Source organism: Amblyomma americanum, chromosome 1 (assembly GCF_052857255.1).
Source record: "Amblyomma americanum isolate KBUSLIRL-KWMA chromosome 1, ASM5285725v1, whole genome shotgun sequence".
NCBI lineage: Eukaryota > Metazoa > Arthropoda > Arachnida > Ixodida > Ixodidae > Amblyomma > Amblyomma americanum.
This window is the reverse complement of record NC_135497.1, coordinates 189,031,559-189,052,948: the sequence shown is the minus strand read 5'-3', so window position 1 is coordinate 189,052,948 and position 21,390 is coordinate 189,031,559. Positions and strand designations below refer to the sequence as shown.

Here is a 21,390-nt window from a genome sequence, read left to right as displayed (position 1 = left end):
CTGATGATTGTGTAATTTATCGCAAAATTTATTCTAACACCGATTGCCAATCCCTTCAATCTGGCCTGGATTCAGTAACAGCATGGTGCTCAACCTGGCTTATGCAACTTAATCATTCAAAAACTAAATTGATGTCTTTTACTAACCGAATGTCTCGAATTCAAACAGCATACTCCTTAAATAATAGCTCACTCGAGCTAGTCACCACGTATAAGTACTTACGACTTCACCTTCATTCAGACTTGGCATGGAACCACCATATTAACCTTATGCTTCCATCTGCTAATCGGTCACTAGGTCTCTTAAAACATAACCTAAAGCATGTTCCTCCTCACCTCCATGCCCATGCCTATACCACTCTAATTCGACCTAAAATCGAATATGCCTCGGTTTTTTGGGACCCTTACCAATCTTACCTAATAAATAACTTTGAATCATTGCAGAACCGCGCCGTTCGTTTTATTTACTCCGATTATTCACGTAACACCAGCATCACAGCCCTAAAGAAACGCGCAGGTCTCCAGGATTTATGTCTCCGCCGCAAAATTGCACGACTATCACTTTTTCATAAACTTTATCATCATCCATCACTTCATAACGACTTTTTTTCTTTGCCTCCTTCGATTTTTGACCGCCGCGATCATCCCTTTAAAGTTAGGCGTTTCACGCGCAGAACATTTAACTATGCGCATTCATTCTTACCACGCACAATATCTGACTGGAACACTCTGCCTTCACATATCGCAACCACCACTGATCCTGATAAATATTTTAATCTTATATCTTCAATAACTACTGCTTAACTCTTCGCATACATTGTTATTTTTTCATGGCTTCATTTACAGGGTATGTTATTGCAGGGTATGTTATTAAATGATTCATTGCATTAGTGTTCTGTTTGTATAATTTTAATACTGCAGTAATCTTCGTTGTTTGCCGCGCTGCCATTCTTTTGATTCTTTTGCTTACTTATGTCATGCGAAGTGTCTTATTTTTGGTTTTGTTGTTCTATATTTGTGATTTTGTTTTATTCTGTTCATTTGCCTGTGCCCCCTTCCCCCTATGTAATACCCTCTCGAGGGCCTTTAGGGGTATTCTGTATAAATAAATAAAGAAAGAAAGAAGAGGAAGAAGAAGCATTCGTTGAGGTGGAGAGAGATGATTGGTAGAGAAGAGAAGACGACGACAAGGCTTACGTGGACTAACACCGAGGCTATAAAGGCCGAGTGAGAGCGAGGCCCGGGGGGAAACAGCAGAGAAGCGGAGGCTCCGGCAGGTCAGGGGCACATCGGCTGGAAGAGAGCGACGCCGGCTACTGCTCCGGTGAGCTCGCGTTCTACGACACCGCATCGTGGACTACCTGCCGTGCCTGAGCCCGTTCCGGGGAGTCAACAGAGGACGCTACCACCTGCTACGGCCAGGGGTATCTCCAGCGCTGTTGCTACCCATCCGGGTGGTGCCCCCAACGCCAACAACACCGGAATCACCTCCACGGGCGCTTGGACCGGGAGCTTGTACAACGCCGCCAGCGACGCCAGCCCAAGCACGGTGAACGCCGCATCGACGCCGCCTACTGGATCCATACAACGCCGCAGCCACACCGAACCAACCATGAGCACGAACGCCGACCGCTAATAGTAGAACACTAGTAGTAGACGCTAGTAGCAGTGTGCCCGGGTCGTGTGTATTTATAGTCTTTGTGGTTTGTGTTAGTTTTGTTAGTTTTGTGTTCTAGATTGTGTGCCACGTAGGGTGTATTAAATGTGCGTTTGTGTGGGTACACCCGTCGCCTAGTCCATTCTTTCGGTCCGAGTGTTCGCCGGAGAGATCCGTGACAATAATCATGGAGAGTATAACTGAAGCAAGAGGTATGGTAGCTAGGGAGGATACTGGAAGGCTCTTCCAGTAAGGAAATGATCCCATTAAAAATTGCTCGAGCATGGAAGGCTCAAGCTGCGCAGACAAAATAGAGCTGGCGGAACTGTCAAAATTTTGCTATAAGCTTAAGATTACCTGCATAAGAAAGAATAATACGGGTGGGCAGTAAAGGATAAACTATAAGCACTGAAGTACTCACGTACTAAAGTAAAGGGCACTGAAGCGTGGGCGAGCACTAGCTTACGGAAGAAGTATGCGAGCAGTAAAGGGGAATCCGGCACGAAAGGAAACCACATGCGCCGTCTTTGCCAAAAGTAAGCAGACAACGCTTTGAATTCCAGCCGTATGGTAGAGCAATTACAGCGCCCCTGAAGACCAAACGCTCTTGAAAGGTGCAGGAAATTGGTTCTGCTTACTTGAGACAGATATATAGCTTAAGAGGTTCCATGCGTGCTCCACCATATGGCTAAGAAGCAAACCCTGTTGCCTGGTTACTTTTGGAAAAGAAAGTGCGTCATACGTGCCAAGGTGGTTAATGCCATTGGAAATTTTGAGTAAAATATAGTCAAACTATTTTGTAGACAACCGACATATCAATGTCACGAAGGGTGTAAATAGTGGCGTAGAGTAAATAGAAATTCCAGTGGTAACGACAGAAAGTAAAGAAAGCCTTAAAAGCTATGAGAGTTCAAAAACGGCACGTCAAAACGAAGTAACAGCAGATCTGCTGAAGGACACCGGAGGCGCTGGGATAAAAAAAAAAGCTCGCAGCCTAGTGCAAGCAATGCCTCTTAACGTTTGAGGTGTACCAGAAGCGTGGATGATTGCTAACACACAGATAATCCACAAGATAGGTGGCACCAAAATCTTGAAAAATTATAGCCCGATTAACTCACTGTCCGTTTATACAAGGTATAAGCGATTGCTGATACGAGTAGCATCAGAACGGGATAGGTTAGTTCCCAGAGAAGGTCTTAAAATATAAACTGGGGACCTCACACCGTGCTATGGAAGCAAAAAGAATATGTGTAGGCTTGAGAAGTATAAAGAGCAACGTGGATAAGGGGCACAACTTTAATTCATGATATCCTAGCTGGAATCAAGGCGAACAAAAAGTGACGGAGACAGGACATAACAGATCGATTGTCAGGGTAAAAAAAGTGGATTCAAGGAAGGCAAATCATTTTCGAGGGCGGCCGAAAGCCGGGTATGAGATAAGGTGAGGAAGCTGGCTGAGATAGAATGACTGTGTTTAGCGTAGGTAACAGATTATTATTATTATTTATTAGTACCTCACAGGCCCCGAAGAGCATTGGGTGAGGGGGGCAAATACAGATGTACATACAGATGGAAAAAAAACCATAATATCGGTGCAAGAACGCGGTACAAGTCAAATACAAGAAAGGAACACGAAATTTATACAAAACCGAGTTAAAATAACATCAGACACGAAACAACGTTAAGAACAAATGAAACTGTTGTACATTTCGAACATCACTATGGCAATAAATGTATACATAGATGTTTTTTAAACTCACCAGGATCAATTGGAAATTGATAATTGGAAATGACTGGTAGAGGCGCTATCACGCATTGGCCGTGATACAGCTGATCATGACGGCGATGATATGAAACCAAAACTTCAGCGACATTTAGTCATCTGTGCCGAACTCGACTTCCTTCTTGACAAGCGGACTTGGAGGCTTAAAACGCAGAGAAAGGATTAGGACTGCGTACACCTGACCAATTTTGAATGAAGTTTTACTTCTTCTACCCGGATGCGGGCACTGCGCGGTAAAGCATGAGTATAAGCGGCACCATAAGTGGCATATTGCGCAAAATCAGCTGCAGTGGCTTACATGTAATGTGCGGCGGAAGGCTCCAAGTGCCGTCGTGGAGGCAGGTTACGGCGGTCACATTCCCCACAAAGGTAAAGCCGTCGTCGCAGAACGCCCAGAAGGTGCTGTTTTCCGGTACTTGAGTCTCGTTCAGAGCAATGACTAACCCAGGAGGGGCGATTTCCAAAAACTTTTCCGCCAAGCAGTACTTTTCTGAAAAAAAAAAGCGAAGACTGCTGAGAAAACCTACAAACGTGTAGCCTCAACTTTCCTCGCCCTAGCGCAGGTGACCGGCGCAGTCTTTAGACCTTCTGATTGACTTAGCACCCGCAGTAGCGTCCCGCAAGCGCCGCCACTGAGTGCAGAGACAACCCTATTTTTGTTGTCAGACGTGGCCAGGCATCACTGCGCTATCAGGCGCTGGCTCTGTCAGGCGCTATTTGGCCGTCGCGGTGAAAATAGAAAAAAAAGACGTTCTTTTTTCCAAGATTCCGGAGAAAGACGGGTTTGGTTAGATTCCGATTCCGGGCAAAATACTGGTGCGGTTCCGATCCTCGGTTGGTTCCGGTTCCAGGGCGGTACCCTGGTTGATTTGATTTGAAAGCGAGTCACGCTATGAGGGACGCTGTAGTGGAGGACTGCTGATAATTTATACCACCTGGGGTTCCTTAACAAGCACTGACGTTGCACAATACACGGGCCTCTAGCATTCAGCCTCCATCGAAATGCGACCGCTGCGGCCGGGATCGGACCAGCATCTTTCGGGTCAATAGCCGAGCACCATGACCACTGATCCACCGTGGTGGTGGAAAGAAAGAATAATTTGCTCATTGCTTATTGCAGTTCACAGGACAGCCTCGCACTTGTTGACAGTCGCTTCGTTCAAGTAGGATTGCTTTTTTTACGAATGCACATATTTAACGAAAAGGTTGATGGAACGATGTCCATTTGAGTCGCTGAAAACAGGCGAAAATATTACAGCTGGAAATCAGCAGAACATCCAAGAAAGCCACCAGGGATGCTGTTTTCGTTTTCGCAAAGGCAGTTTTATTTATAAGACTTTACAAAGCAGGAATGCAAGGTTTACGTAGTACCGGGATCAATTTAGACTCCTGCACTTGGCATTGGTTGTGCCTTTGTATGAGCGCACCATGTTGACGCAGCCACAGTCACAGCCATGGTGTAGGTACCAGCGCTCACTAGAGAGCTTGATTTCGCATCACTGAATAGTTTTATGCGCCTTTGGCAGGGCGTGCAAGTTTTTTAAATAAAGAAGTGCAAGTTCAGAATTACGATATATTTTCAGCTATTACGCCAATCCATGCTTCTTATGATGCCCTACAATTCTGCCTTTTAAACTCTAAGCACATCTTTGGACCAGTGGGAGGCGACGCTGGCCAGTGGCACCCTGGAAGACCAGAGGGCACTAGTCGCCATCGCTAAAGCGTTGGCGGACGCTACTGGAGTCCTGGACTGAGGACCCCGCCCACAATACGCTCCGGTCTCCTTTTACATAATAAATGTTTATTCTCTCTCGCTCTACCCTACTGAAAAATGTGCATAGGTTTGAACGGGTCAGCAAATAGGATTATGCCACATTTTGTTTGGCTTTATAGGATGGCTGTCCCAAAGCGGCTCAGTCTATGAGGGACGCCATAGTGGAGGACTCCGGATAATTTCGACCACCTGGGGTTCTTAACGGGCACTAACAATGCACAGTACGCGAAATTTTCACATTCTTCCTCCATCGATGTGCTACCGTAGTGGGCGGGTTCGAAACCACGACTTGCATGCACTGTGTGACGTAAGTGCACGGTAATTAACCCCGGGTAATAGTAGTTAGACGGAGCCCTCCACTAAGGAGTCACTCAAAGGCTGAATCGCTTTGGAAGCTTCATCCTATAATGTTAAACGAAATGTGCCATAATCCTATTTGTCTCCTATTCAAACCTGTGCACATTTTTCAATAGGGTAACGAAAGAGAATCTGCTAATATTAACCGCCTCTTTTTGATGGGGCAGCGAAGTGAACCCCAAAACCGACGCCCAGTGGGAACTTCGCGGTCGCGTGCTGCTTCCCCACTTCGGCCGATGAAGGACCTGAGAGTGAAAAGCGGCGCCGTTTGTGAATGCCTGTGTGCTGCACTTTTTCCGCCACGCCACGGGATGACCAGAGTAAATCCCTGCACGCGGAAGGCCTGTTTCGACGGCAAAGCCGGCGTCGGCGTTGCCGTCCTTGTTCACCGAAAAATCTCGATTGGTCGAAAAGGTGACTGTTAAAAGAGGCGCCAGCCACACCAGTGACGCATCGGATCTTCAGCGATCGGAGCAACCGCGAGCAACGCGCAAAGCGCACGGGCCGTCGGCCGCCGTCTTCCTCCTTGCCCTAATATAAATAACACGAAGTAGACACGACTCACGTTACCAGCGTCCCCTCTCAACTTGCTACTCAGCCGACCCACCTCTGTACCCCCTGACCTTTGGGTTGGGAGTGAGACACGCTATACCGCTAGGCCACGCGGGCACGTTTGTACGACTTGGTTAAAGCAGGCATCTATATGCAAATCGTGTAGTCGTTCACATAATGATTGTGAAAGAGGAAAAAATATCTGTGTCTGCGCGTCACACCCTTAAAGGTGGAGCCTAAATGTCCCCATATTTTCATTACAAGTCCAATGCTTAGAAGGATCCCCCAACGTGGAGATTTGTAATAAGGGAGAAATTACTGATTGGCGTCCACTCAAGCGCAGCCGTACGGCTACAGAGGAAAACAATACACATTCCGCAGAAACTTCGTACTTTTGAAGAAAAAGCCGTCTTGGCCCGGGATTCGAATCCGGGACCATCGCTTCACCTAAGCATCGCTCTACAAACTGAGCTAACGCGCACGGCTGCATATACTTGGGCGAGAGAGAATTGATCAATAACTCGAAGTGGAAACAGTGTTGATCCAATATTTAGGGGAATCCCCCGAGGTGCGTTATATTTGTAATAAAGGAGTAATTATTTACTCGCATCCACCCAAGCGCCGATATATGGCTACAAAGGAAAGCTACCCTTTGTAGCTGTACGACTGCGCTTGGGTGGATACGAATGGGCAATTACTCTCTGATTACAGTTTTCACTATGCCGACTTACAACCAGCCCGGCCAGCATGCATGATGCTCGACCGCATGTATCTACATGCTAAAGGATGCATGACTGAAGGATTCCCAGCAAAATTAAGTTTTTCGCTAGTGCCGCTCCAAACGCAGAAGTAGGATTACACGCGGCCCCCGAGGACTTTATTCTCAAGGAAATACAGACTTCTGGCACAGGCTTGGAGAAGATTACTCGTATTTTGTCATAATGCAGCAGCATGTAGCAGGCTTTGCCTTTTGGAGCGGTTTGGCGCAATTGGCCCGGCAGTCATATCACTGCATACGTATGTACGGAAGTGCATGCATTCTCTGAATGGTACACATTCAGAACCTTTGCTCAAGCAGGCCGTTTTTTTCCTGCAGCTCAACATGCGAGCTGTTTATTTACTTTCAGAGGAATCTGGGACGGAACTAATTGGCGTGAGATGCGGGTCACGGGTGAGTGTTTCGCCTAAGACTTTACACAGTTTTTAAAAATAGGCTTTTTGAGTTAAAAGAGCACTTTTTTCCGCATAACGTTGTTAGCGGTATAGCACGCCAGAATACAGCTAAGACGTGCTAACTAGCAGGCTACTTAATTAATATTCAAACGTAAACTTTTTATCTATTACTGTTGGGCTTATTAATTATTGAGAGGCGTGTAGGTCACCGTAAGTAATAAACGTATCAGTTTTTCGAACTTCGAAAATGCGGTTACCCTCAGTGCTGTAGAACAACAAATTTTGGCTATTTCGACGAGTTACATCAACTGGAGAGGTTTCTTTGCCTGCAAGCTTCTCGACAGTGTATGCATTTTGGCGTGATGTAGGCCGAATTTGTTGGGTCACAGCGCCGAGGGTAACCGCGCTTTCGAAGTTATAAAAGCTGATATGGATATTGCTTACGGTGGGCTACACGCCTCTCAATAATCAAGGAGCGTACCAGCAATAGTTAAAAAGGCAACTATTCAATATTAGTTAACCAGCCTGATAGCTGACACATAATTGCCGATTTGGGATGTACTACGCTGCTTACAATGCTATGGCGAAAAAAGTGCTCTTCGAACTAAACAAACTCCGCTGCATGAGAAAAGCGAACAAAATAAACAACCCCGAACTCATGGAGGAAGGTAAGAATTCAGAAGAGGCCGCTAAGTAACATTTTTTTGAAGCCAGACGTGAAGACATTGACATACGCTTCGTCTGAGAACTCCAACGACTTATAGGAAGGTATGCGCAGACGTAATATTTCAGACAAGCCATATACTGCCGGAAGTAGAAGCCATTATCTTAATATCTACAGCAGTCACAAAGGGATAATATTAATTGTGCTGTCTGCTGAGCAATGAATGGAACGCCGTGGCTCAGTCATTTGATGTGCTGGCCTCCAGTTTTGGAATAGCCTACGCATGCTTACGTACCTTAAATGCAAGCATTTTGTGGGACATTACGCTGTTTGTGCAATCCACACCTTTAGTTAAACGTGCTTCTGCTCATGCTAACAGAGACGCAACGGTAACTTCTACCTAGTGGCTTTATCTGGTTGTTAGAAAGGCAGCAATCTTTGTCAACAAACCGAGGCTCCTTTTTAAGCCTAGTAGTGGTAGAATGGTCACTGAAAATAAAAAAATAAAACAGTTTTCATTCACACGTTTTGTTATAGGAGAGATGCGAAGCAGCGAAAGCCCGGCGCCCCACGCATGGTCTGCGAATGTACCTAAGACTCAGTGACAGCGACGAATTGACGAATTACTCCGAAGCGAGGAGCCCTGCTTCGAGGCCCGCCGCCATGTTGGAAGCGCTATTTTACCGTACGCAAGAGATAGCACGCTAAATTTGGGACGTGGCCTACGTAGCGCGAGCGTACGGCAAGGCTCTTGGCGCATGCGCACAACGAAGCACGCTGTTAAGCGTACGCTACCACTTTCTGTAAGTCTGCGTGCACTATGCTAAAACTGCCGACTGTGTGAAAGAGAATTCGCGCTCGTTGTGATTTCCATCAGCGGTGCTTGAGCGACGGAAGCCGTACAGTTGCGGCCTCTGTTGGCATGGCACATACCAACGGTGTGGAATTATACTGGGTGACTGCGATATAATAAAATTCACTGCAACCCTTACGCCAGCCTGGCCCAAGAGCCGAAAGGACAGCAAATGAACCAGCAGCATTCTGATTGCTCCCAAATGCGAGGCGGATGCTCCAGCACATGGCCACCGCTTCGGTGTCGCAAGTGGGCTTCTACCGCACGAGGCGGATTGAGAGTTGCTTGACGGTAGAACGAATCACTCACCCGTCAACGCAACGGCTTGGTGCAAAACCGGTGCGTGCCCGGCGGCACTGGGGATCGAGTCAAGCAACTCCCGAATGCGAGGCGGACACTCTACCACGCTGCCACCGCTTCGGTGCCACCGCATCCAGTCTGGCTGAGTCACCCGGATCCGGTTTCTTTTCCGAGGCTGAATTAGCGTCGAGAAAGATCGTCAGGCGACTTGTCGCCGTTCTCTGGCACTCGTAGGCGGCGGTGCCGGCGAGTGCGATATGGGTTCGATAGGCGTTAATTCAAGCAGGTGGCATCTTGGGTGTGAGCCTGTCGCGGCAAGCGTGAGTTCTGAGCAGCGACTAATGGCATTAGACAAAGTGGGATTGAGAGGAAATGGATGATTACAGAACACGGCCCCAAGCCGAGGAGTGCCCCGATACGAGCCCACTTTATGATACCAGAACATGCGGGCATGTTTGTTAACCTCGCATAACGAACGGCGATATAAGAAAAGCGGCTCAGATATATGACAGCTCGCCCCCAGGAACTCCGGCATGTGGAATGCCATATTCCGCAGCTGTGGCACACGAAGAGAAACTGGTACCGTCAGGAAAGTGTAAGTCAGCGCAGTATACGAGGGTCAGCCTAAGAAGCGACGAAAACAGCTATTCTGGCTTTCAAGGCACTCATTTCCATGTAAGCACGCGTGACGTGACCACCCATACAAGAGTTTCGTCGACAAAGCTAGCGCTTGATTAGAGCTGAACAGCGTACCTCGGGCAATATACGCATTTGAAGACAGGGATCTTCATACCCGCCTTGACCACTTGTATTAGATCTTCACAGACAGGAGAGCAGTCTGGCATTCTGAAAACGCAATCTGGTAAGGCTAAGGGAGCTTTTCCCGCCCTGCTCAAGTCAATCTTCACAATGCCAACTAGCAGTGTGCCTCAGCGTCAGGTACTCTTCGCTGCATCGCGTGCGGCTGCGACTCGTTGCTATATGCCTTATGTTGCGTATTACATGGATTTTTTTTTCCCGCTAATGAACTAAAAAGCCATGAAGTGTCATTTCGCGATTTCTGTGGTGCCGGCAATACAGAAGGTATGAGAAGAGGGGGCCTCGGTTTTTTGGAAAACTTGCAGAACCATGGAGCGTACTTCTTGTCACGCACTAAGCCTACATTTAAAAAGAAAAGATTTCGCTGGGGTACAGCGGCCTCTGTAAATAAGGGCGCCCTTTGTTAATCAAAGTCGCTGTGAACTCATTAAGGAGGGGCACATCTCAAGAAAGAAGAGATTGTTCCCGGAGCGACTCTAATGAGAGGCCTTATTACGGCATGCGTGTACGGTGCTTTATTATCCATGGCAAGTGGGGTGGAGTGATATGATTCCGTTTCAATCTGATTTGTTTTGCACGCCGGTATTGTCGCATGCCCACGCTGCGAGTGGAATTAGTCAGTCAGAACGGTGGATGATAGGATGGAATCGAACAAAAACTAACGGCTAAACAAGGCGACGGCCTTTCCAAACGATCGGCGTTAGCCGGCAGAGGCAGCGGCCGCAGCTCTGCGCTGACGCTTCCGACGCTGTCGCTCCTGCGCGGCCTTCCTATAGCACGTACCTCGTCCGAAACGGCAGTTGCGGAAGTTGAAGGTTCGCATTGCCGCCGGCGCCGCTCTCGCTACTGCCAGGACTTCGTCATCCGCAGTTCCTCGGTCTGCCTATCACCAATCGGCTTCTCGTTAGGCGGCGAGAACCGGAGGGGGGGTCTTGTGGAAGGCGAGTTTCGCGAGCATGAGTGCGATGAGGGTCCTTTTCCTTTATTTTGTATTGATTTTCAGCCTGGAAAAGCTCGGTTTGTCCTGGTTTCCTCTTTCTCTCAGGCTGGTAATAAAAGGGTAATAAGTGGGCAGCTGCTGCGCCATCCACGCGCGCTGGTTTTTTGTATGATATTTTGTTTCTACGGCCAACGCAGAGGGAATTTTTGAGGGAATTCCGCAGCAAGGACCTCGCTTCCGAGCTGTAGCCGCTCAGGGAGAGAAGAAACGCAGAACCCATTAGACAGGGTCACATAGGCCCATTGCATTCGATGCTCCGATATTGAGTCGTGTGCGGCATCACTGCGTTTACCTCTTCTTTCTCTATCTCTGTCGGCAACAGCGTCCCTCCCTTTTCTACACCTACTTCTTCCCTCTTTCTCCAATCGTTGCCCCTCCGATCGATGTCTAATTTTTCTTTCCTGGCCGCTAAGATCCGTGGTCTTGGGAGGGCTTCATCCATGCGAAGGCTCGAAGTCGGCTTATGATGGCTCCCATTGTAAAAATTGCGCTATAGTAGCTTCACATTCATTACATGCCCTCCATCAACTGCTTACAAATTGAGAATAAAAGGTGAAGTTAATTGCTCCGAGATAACAGCGCGCGGAAAAGGCGATCTCATTGTTCTAGCCTTACATACGATTGCACCATTATATTCATATTGAAAGTAGCATGTGGTAAATACAATTTTCGAAACGCAAGAAGGCGGATCTTTGAAATGAAATCTCAAGCTACGATGAATGGAAACTCTTCAGCTTCGTTTCAAGCAGCCCATGACAGTCGCTGGGTTTGACTTACCAATAGTGCTAAATGCAGAAAATTGGACGTATGTAGCTCTACCGTTGCCCAAGAGTCTTCCCGGTTGATGTCGATTTAAATGCTTTCTGAACCACGCGTGGACAGTCTGCCACTCCGCTTTCCCGGCGGCTGTTTAGAAACGCCAGACAGCGGTTTTCTCCCTTGTCTCTCGTTTACTCTTTCACATTCTCGAGAAACAGAAGAGTAGCTTACACGAGGTTTTCACCGTCGACAAAGAAGCACCAGTTCATTCAGAAATTTAAAGCAAACGCGATTAAACATATAGGCTGCCCATACGAGGAGCCCTCCATAACGCCGCAATATCGGATTACTCGAAGCAAGCCTTCTAGGCTGTGGAAATCGCCGATATGTAGTACACGTATGGGCATAGTCACAAAGAAGCATCATGCTCGGCAGGAAGTTGCACGCCAGCAGGGAGGGGGGGGGGGGGGCGCAGAGATCGCAAATGGAAGGATGAACGCGCTGGCAACACTGGCCGCAACCGCGCAGCGCGGTACTCTGCTGCATATTCGAATATCTAAATCTATCTGAACCCCACATCTAAGCAAGGCGACGTGGGCGTGGACATTCACCCCTGCGTGCCGCCGAAGGTGACGCTGAAATTCGTGTTAAGGCGCGCTCACATTAGCGGGAAAACGCGCAACGCTGGACGTTTCCCGCGTGCCGCTTCCCGCGCAAGCCGGTTTTTCTCCCGCGGACAGCCTGCTCTGCCGTCCCGCGGAGCGATGGGTTCGGTACCTATTTTTCCCGTGCCGGTGACCAGAACAGCCAATGGGCGCCGACCGTGAACCGTGACGTCGGTCCCAGTTCAGTGACCCCGTCGGCGGAGGCTGCGCGCGTCCGGCCGGCCGGCCGGCCGGCCGGGCACTCGGCGGCTGCTTTGCCAGGGCGACGGGAGGGGAGCTAGCAGGGTACGCTTTCCAGTCTTCTCTAGTGTCACGTGACTATTCCCTTCTCTTTCTGCTTGTTCGGGTCCTCCCTCAGCGCCTCCTCTCTCCACATTCCAAGACAACCGCAGCGAGAAAACGCGCGCAGTGTGAGCGTCATTCTGAGGAGCTGCGAGGCAGCGTCGACGTTGACGCTGTGCCGGCGCGGGAAGCTTCCCGCTAGTGTGAGCGCGCCTTTACAGGAGGGAACGTACCGTTCTTTGAGTTCTTTTGCTGGCAGTGGCGCCCAACTTGGAATTGTTGTTGTACAGCTGTTATTCCGATCGCGGATGTGAGTGGCTTTCAGTGAGGGCATAAACGCTGAGCAGGTGCGGAAACGAAGAAAGGTTCAACGTGCGGCCGTGCACAGCCGCTGCTCCGTCCAAACTCCAAGACACTCACCGCTGGACCTCTGTTCCTCAAGCGCGTGGTCTGCTTTGGCTGTGAAGTAATTAATAAACATCTTTTTCTATGCAAACTGTCTAGCTCTGCACTGCCGGTGGCCGATATTCTCGCCTGGCTGCGCGGGCGCGTCGCCCGCCTCACAGCTTGTTTCACCGGCATTCCAGAGGGAAGACATCGCGCTTCTCGGAAGGCGGAGGAAGCGAACACCGCGGGTGATAAATTCGCAGCTCACCGTCACTGGAGCCAGACATGGTTGTTGTGAGTGCGAGAGCTGCGTACCGGGACCCGGCCGGTGAGGGAGTTCTCCTGGTACTGTATACTGGTGCCGACATCTCTATAGACAAGCGTCGGGCCGTGACGTGAAGGAGATGCGGTGGCGCTGGCGTCAGTAGTGACATTCGTTGTGTAGGCGGAAGGCGGGACCGTCCGCATTGGGCTCGCCATGCTTGTTTTTTTTTTTTTGGGGGGGGGGGGCATAATTCACGACGTGCCGATAAATTGTGGTGCGGTTGCCTAAGCCGCAATGCAGAAGAAAGGAAGCGGCTTAAGTTTGCTTAAGTTTATTGCAGTCAGGCCTGAAAGCAACGGGCAGGGGCCGACAAGCAAGACAAGTTCGAGGACGGATCGGCTTCGTAGCTACCATTCTGTTTCTGCATTGAAATGTAATCAGTTAGTTCGCGTCTCTTAATCTGCATCGTTGCCCGGTCACGTGACGAACAGTGAAAGAATCGAGTAACGCCTGCAACTCGTTCATATTCTGTCGTGCTCTCAGCCTAAGTTTAGGCGCGGTATTCCGCTTTCTGGGAGGGGAAGTTGAACGCAGGGGGCCATTTTCAGTTGCTAATCGCCCGGACAACGTCGCGAGCATCACTTCGCGCAAAAAAGAGACAAAAAATTGCTGTGGCTCAACTCAGCTGAGCCAGGTTACAGGGAGCGGCAGCTCGGATAAACGAGGTTACACACAGTTAGGCCTGCGCTCATGTTTATTGCAGCACATAGTTATTCTTTACTGTTTACACTTGGCAAGTCTTGGTTTTTTCTGCAAAGTAAGGTAAAGACAGTCTTATGGTGCTCGAAGTAGTTTCCCAGAGTTTCAATTCGGGAAACTTAATTTCCAGGTCACTTGCAGGCGGAAACTTGTAGAACACCAAGTCTAAGGCAGTGTTCCACTCAGTGGTTGACACCGCAAGGTCGTAGGCGAGAGGCAGACCAAAGTCGAATTCTTCCATCTTAAATGGGAAACTAGGCTCAGTTTTGTTGGTCTCCGAAGAGTAGTATAGGGCAGTCTCTGTGCTGGTAGTAGTGCATACACGTAGCCACAACATCCAGGGTGTCCACGACGAAGGTGTTAGGTGCTATGTATAACCCTGTTGTTATTGCACGGGCCTTCCAACTGGCTCTATATTGAGCCACCTCCGCTGTCTCATGCGGATAGAGAAGTTAGAGAATAGGGGAGCGAGGGCAAAGAGAGGAGGAAAGAGAAAGGAGACGCGCCTCGCAACAGCGATCGTTCAGATGGCGAAAGCGGCAAGGGCGACGACGGCATGAACAACAGATACACCTGGTTGCAAGAGGACACCCGCCACAAGCAGCGCGGGCTCTCCAAGTTCCCAGCCCCGTAGGGCCAGGAGCAGCAGCCCTCCCCGATTGTCCCTCTCGCGTTATCTAGGCGGTGAGCGTTGCCCTTTTATCTAGCAAGAGCTAGTCAGCGGGTGAACCACGTGACACAACTGGCAAGAGCGAACCGTTGGAGCGACGGTCGGCGTAGCCGCGGACGTGACTGCGAAGCGCACAGCTGTGGCGGCGGCGCGCTTCCCGTTCGAGGTCATTTCAGGAACAGATTTGACCTTCAGCTCTGCATGCGAGAAGTGGTGCTTCGCTCCAAGAGCTGTCGACAGTCGCCTTCGGCGTTCACAGCGTGCCGCTAAACGCACGACGTTTGAAGCAGCACCAGATTCAGGTAGAAGTAGCACGCACGACGCGTACTTTTTCACTTGTGTCGTTTTAAAACGAAGTGTTATTTCGCAGATTATTTTAATTTTCCCACTGTACCTCGATCATAAACTGGCGAACACAGCAAATACCCCACCAAATGCCACTCCTATCAAGCAGAATGGGCACATATGAATGTAAATTGTAAAACAAGGAGCAAATTGATTTATTTATAGCTTAGCAGAGTAAGCGTAAATTTCGGTTAGAGCTCGACGAAAACGTCTATGCATGCGCTGGTGCAGCTTTCGGATCGCATTCGTATTATTCCGAGCAGATATATATGACTTACGTGTTAATTTTTGTGGTCTCCGAAGTGACGCCGCTCGGTGAAAATAGGAAGCACATCACAAGGTTCGTCATGTGGAAAAGCTGCATCGCGTCGTGCATCGCGTCGTTTTTATCTTGCACTAACAATCGGATGTACTGTACCGGCTCAGAAGTTGTGAACTGTGGATGATTAGTTTCTCCCCATACACCTCGCGCTTTCGCCCGCCGTAGGCGCTCTGTTACTTGTCGCCAACCAGCTAGGAGCGGAGGAGCACCGAATGCAGCGCGGCGCCTACTAATTCCTTCTGGCGAATAGCTTGGAAAAGTGGAGAACTACTCTCCGGGCATCAACGAAAATGTTTATAACCTCAAGCGACGCGCAGGCTTTGAAATATTCGCATTCGCGAGTTGTTTGTCTATACCCCGCGAGACTCCGGAAGCTGTTTTATTTTGGAAAAAGTGTTGCAGAAAGAAGCGGAGTACCACGTCCGTCAAGCGGCGATGCGGCACATTCAGAACCTAATGAGCCGACCGAGGTGTGGTAATTTGTTTTCTTTAACTTGACGTCGCATCCATCATCCGAGATGGCCTCATCGAAACAATCTTGCAGACGTTGCTATTCACGCCGTTAAATCTCACACAGTCAATCCACATAGCGGTCCCACCAGCTAGGGCTTGAACCAGCTATAACTGGTACGCAAGCCCTTACTACTAAATGACATTTTTTTCTACCCTGCGATGTGTACCACGTACGAAATATGTGTAGGATGCATAGCCTGGAGGAGAGGAAGCGCAAAAAAAATCACAGAACACAAACAGGGAAAAAACGATGTCACATGCGCATGTCCCATCGCTTTTCCTCGCCTGTGTGCTGTCATTTGTTTCTTTTGCGCTTCGTCTCCTCTAAGCTATGCACCGATTTGCACCTCAGATCATTTGATTAAAGAGGATGCGCCTGTAATGCGTGCGAACATCATTACCACGGCCACCTCTCAGTCACGTGTACTGGCGTGCGCTACAGCGAGTCATGTGGGTGTTTGTGGTCTTGGTTATTTCTTTCCCCTGCGTATACCGCTGCCTGGCATGTCACTCACCAGTTCTTTCCGGAGTCGATAAGGTTGCACCCGATGGTCCTGCCGGGTGCGCCGTCTGGGCCTCAGTCTGCTCAGTTTGGTGCGAGGTGCCATTAATATTTGAGGCTCCGGATATGGGCTCGCATTTCGGAATGGGATCGCTCCATCCGTGCTTTTGACAGTGCAGGTCAGGTTCTCCCACTATTTGGTACCCCTCCATACATGTGAAGTGGTAGCTGCGTGCAGTCCTTCGCTCCATTCGCAGGCCTTGAGACTTGCTTGAGAGGGGGGGACACCAAAATTGTGCTGGCGTAATAGAGAAAAAGAAAAGAAAGAAATAAAGGTCTCAGAAACGTAACCTCATAAAGAAATAACGCGGCAGTTTGGGCCTGCTTGTTTGTCATGACGGAAGAGTACAGCGCACCAAGGGGACGAGGACACAAGGAAGACACAAGAGACACACGAGCGCTGTCTTACAAATTCCGCTGTAAGTCAGCGCTCGTGTGTCTCTTGTGTCTTCCTTACTTGTGTCTTCGTCCCTTTGATGCACTGTACGCGCCCGTCACAAAAGCAGCTTTGATTTAGATCATCATTATACAAAGATACGCCTCAATTCCAGATCTGCTCTCAGTACTCCACTGCTAACGCTGTCTGGAAAGAAGCATTGCACTCAACAGTGAAATGAGAGCGGTGTGTGACGCAATAGACCTTGTGCTAATGCTGACGAGCGATCAAAATTTTGCTGATCGTTTACACTTGGGCTGCTGTGTGTGAATTACAGAAAAAAAAATGTTCGTTCATTGCCATGTGCAGTATCGGTATAGTTAAAGGGAAACGAGAATCCGGCTCTTAACACGAGGAAAAGTCGGTTTCACTGTGGAGCGGAAAAAAGGAGCGAGAGCTCGAAAGGAGGAGCCTGAAGCTGCAATCCTACTCCTCGGTAAAACCTCCTTTTCTCCGCGTTAAGAGCCGGTTTAAAGGGGCTCTCGGAAAGGTGCGGTATTCGTGGGATGTTAAGGGACGGAACTTCAGGAATATTTTTTAGCACGAATTTCTTTAATGCGTTTTATAGAAGCTTAGTTATCTGCAGTTAAAATTTTAACGTCAGCGTCCTCGCGCCTTTCCCTCGCCTCTCGTCACTTTTGCATGCTCAAAGGTCGGTGTTGCTGGTGCCGGGAAGCCCGGAGAGCAGAGCTTCCTGACCCGCCGAAGCGTCGCTGCATGCAGACTGGACGCCGCCATGGTAGCTGCGTGGCGCCTGAAAGAATCTAACCAATGGCCATATCTGAGCAGAATTACGCAGGAGCATGCGACAGAGGAGGGCGCGAGCATGAAAGAGTAGCCGGGAAGGCCTCGCCTACTTTCGCGTGCGATTGCAGATTCTCAGTTGCGTGTAGAGGTGTATTGTTTGGCTCAGGCGTTCATGAGGAGAGAAAGTAAAGATTGAGAGATTTATACACTCTCTGCAGAAGATTTTTCAGAGCGTTTCGAACCACTTCTCGTGTTTCCATAAAGTATGACACGTAATCTACACATACTGCAGAAATTTAACCCAGAAAGACTAAAAGTTAGCAGTTTTATGTCGTCGGCTATGTTTCTCTTCGTCTCTGTATGCGCTTGCGCTAGCATTATGTAGTCTGAGCGCAAACGGACTGTTTGCCACTCATATCGGCAGCACAGGAAACGCGATATCTGAAGCTAATAGGAGGGTAGCAAGATGGAGGGAGCAACGTTGTAGCATTTGGCTGAAAAGGTGGATTCCGACCAACGCGGTTGTTTTGTGCGGAGCGAGCAAGCGGCAGCAATGAGAGCGCAACGGTGCCTCGGAGCCCCATAAATTAATACTGCGGCGGCCATCATATGGGCTGCTTAAGTGAAGGTGACCCAGAATATTTAAATATAAGCTTTCCGAGGTATAGAGATGACATCTGTGGCATTGTAATACCTGTACTGTCGCGAGTAAGAAAAATTTAGCACAGTGACGTCACGGGAGGGGTGAAAATAACACCTCGCGGCTGGCGCGGCGCCATACTTTGCGAACACACCTGGCACTTTTGTTATCGGCGTGTTCGCAACCGCAGCGCCGAGCGGTGCTATCTACCGCTCCAGTGGTACGTCACTAGTGCTAATCTTTTTTACTCGCGACGGTACTTGTGGACGAAAACAGAAAACTCACTTGACTAATTTCTAATAGTCAACTTTTTAACGATAACATTTCGGTTGATGTTTTCAATTAGAGCTGTGTAGCTGGCAGTTAGTAAGAGCGATATCACTTTATTGAATTAGAAAAACGCCTCTACCTTTGGTACTGTGCCTAACAAAAATAATGGCATTTGCGTGCGTGCTTCAAGCGTTGCACGTCGTTGGCCCCCAATGCTTTTTCCTACCCGTGCAGCTGCAGTGCCCGCCTCTGCCCGCTGCTGCTGAGCAGACGGGAGAAAGAAGGCCACGTGACGCTTGCGTCACGTGGCCTTCTACATTAGGAGCCTAGAGCCCAGAGCATTAAGAGCCCAGAGCCTTGTCCACGAGCGCGGGGATTCCCTATGACGCCCGTCGGTCCTGCTTCCGGTTCAATGACAACTGCATACGCGGAGCCGTGTCCACGCGTCTGCACGCTTCATGCGCCCCTTCCGGCTGTCGCGGTGCCGCCTTGCCCGCCACGGAGCTGCCAGGGCTGCCGCCGCCTCCGCTGATCGCGTGGTGCGTCACGTAACGCCCTGGCATTTTTTCAGACTGTCGACGCCGGCTTTTTGCTGCGATGAGACTTCGATGCTATCGGACAAAAAGCGCTATGAAGGAAACGCGCGCGCAAAAGCCAAATTTTTTTGAGCCACAGAGCCGAAGGTATTCGCGTTTTCGGAATTCTAAAGAGGCGTAGGGCCATTATTATGCCTACAGCCAGCTATCTGCAATTGCTACCAAGTCCCTATATGTAATAGTTTAAATGTTGCCCACTAGAAGCTAGTTGACATGATTATACTAAATCCGATTCACCTGTTTTCCGATGTCCGCCGACATTAGTACTACAAGGCTTCAGGCGGCCATGGCTACACTTTAAAAAAGCCTATTATTAAACATTAACGCGGGTGCGTTACTTGGCTCATTGTACGAAAACCCCGCCGTCGACAGATACCCGTGGCCGAAACGCGGCCCGCAAATGACGCCATTCACCCCTCCTGGAGCAATAGGCCGCCAGCGTCCCCATCGCCACGACCCTCAAAGCGCGACTAAGGTGTCTACTTACCCAAGGAGCCTGTTATGCGCCTTTCTTTCCCTCAAAATCAACGCAGTCTAAACGATTCGCTGGTTTTGAGATAAAGAAAGGTCGCCGCCACTTCCTACTCACAGTGCGATTGAGGTGTTCATTGACTCAGTGAACCAGGGACAATTGCTCTCGCATTTACACGTCATAAGAATTGCTTAGGGTCCCCCATAATTTTTCTTGTTCACCTTCGATGAAACAGCTTGCATACCTTCTAATTTGGCTCTAGGACGTTCATTTCATTGCACTGCTACAAATATTTTGATGCGAAAAACATCTGCCTCCGCATGTTGCACAGCCGGCGACAAAATAATATGGGCCACGTGACCGCTCGCAACAACTGGTAAAACTGCATCGCCGCGCCATCTAATGCTGCCCTTGCTCGCATACGTATTTTTTCCTGGCTTCCGGCGAACGCGCTGGCGATATGCAATGCTAAGCGTGAGGGGTGGCTGTTTCTTAACCATCATGTTGTGCGCGCTGTTCGGCGGGCACGACGGGCGACGAAGCTGGCGCTGCAAAGTGTTGATTAGGCAGAACACGCATCTCACCTGTCTCGGCAACGAACGGTTGCAGCATGCATTATTGCCTCTCCTCACTGCCGTTTACGTGGGCTTAAAAAGAGCGTCTTATCTGCAAATGAGAGCGAGTGCCCCGAAAAGAAGAAGCCATAAAGGCGAAAATCATTTTTTTTCCTCTCGAATAGTCTTATATATTACTGACGCTGTCACACGTGAACGCGATTCCTTCAGAGTAAGTGGACCGTGTCTGGCGAAAATGAACTGCAATGCGTCCCGTGTGGTTAACAAAAAAAAAAGATATGGCCGCTTGCGAGCGACGACAAATACTAGCGGCAGTGAAGGGAGGAATGTCAGAAACCGGGATTTAGTTCAAGAGTGGTGGGGGAGAGAGATGACGATGTGTAGTGTGTTCGATGTCCTTGACTAATTCTCGCCGTCTGGAATTCGTGTGACGTAGACACGGTCTCTGCTGGGGAGAGTGGGTTTTTTTGCGGGGGGGGGGGGGGGGGGGGGGGGGGGGGGGCTGTTTACCTGCAGACGATCTGCACCATAAAACTGGGGTAAAGGGAGTGACGGGTGGTGTGCAATAACAGGTAGGGGGAGTGAAGAGTAGTGGAGGGAGCGGGGAGTGCTTATGTGTTCGATTTGCTTGACTAACTCTCGATGTCATGACTGCAAACTCTCAAGACGTGGCGACGGCTTCTGCGGGACGGTGCAGGGGTGGTCCGTTTATCATTTTCAGCTGGCCTGCGCTGTAAAACTGGCGTGAAATCTATTAACAAAGGCGGACGCTGTAGAACATAGGACAGTCTGGCTACAATATACTATATTATCTACTGTTGTGAGCCGAGTCAGCAGTGGTTACCCCGCAGAATAGGATGATAAGAAAAGGGAGGCTCAGAAGTAAATCAACAAGACATATCTATTTACACTAATTACATCATTGACCAAATAAAAAGGCTGTACAGGATGAAACGACACGATGAGGGAAGTACGACGGGCGAAGCAGTCAGGCGCTCTTAAATAGCCTTTTTGTCTGCAGTTCCTGCCTTCTCCGCCAATGAGCAGGGCTTCTTCGTGGGCGTTGCCTTTGGGTCGTGACGTTGAAAATTATCCCAGAGCTGTAGCTGGGGGGACTTCCTTTTTTCCCCTTGACCTTCGTGAACATCAGACGCGAGCGCGGTGGTTCTTGGAACCGCCTCGAGCCTCCAGGCA

The 21,390-nt window shown here is 49.3% G+C and overlaps 1 protein-coding gene across 8 annotated transcripts in view; it reads right to left on the bottom strand.

The window, feature by feature from the left end:
- The window catches only part of LOC144114392 (protein lev-9-like), a 130,750-nt gene that overhangs the window by 8,928 nt on the left and 100,432 nt on the right, over positions 1–21,390 (bottom strand). For 5 of the 8 annotated variants that reach the window (XM_077648106.1, XM_077648107.1, XM_077648108.1 and 2 more), the window contains 2 exons: positions 16,414–16,698; positions 3,738–3,929 (listed from right to left, as the gene is read on the bottom strand). The exons of 1 other annotated variant lie outside the window; for it this stretch is intronic. In XM_077648106.1, the coding sequence (XP_077504232.1) occupies positions 3,738–3,929; positions 16,414–16,698 (477 nt within the window). The remainder of the gene's footprint in view (positions 1–3,737; positions 3,930–16,413; positions 16,699–21,390) is intronic. 2 more of the 8 variants (XM_077648110.1, XM_077648113.1) reach the window with 1 other exon arrangement.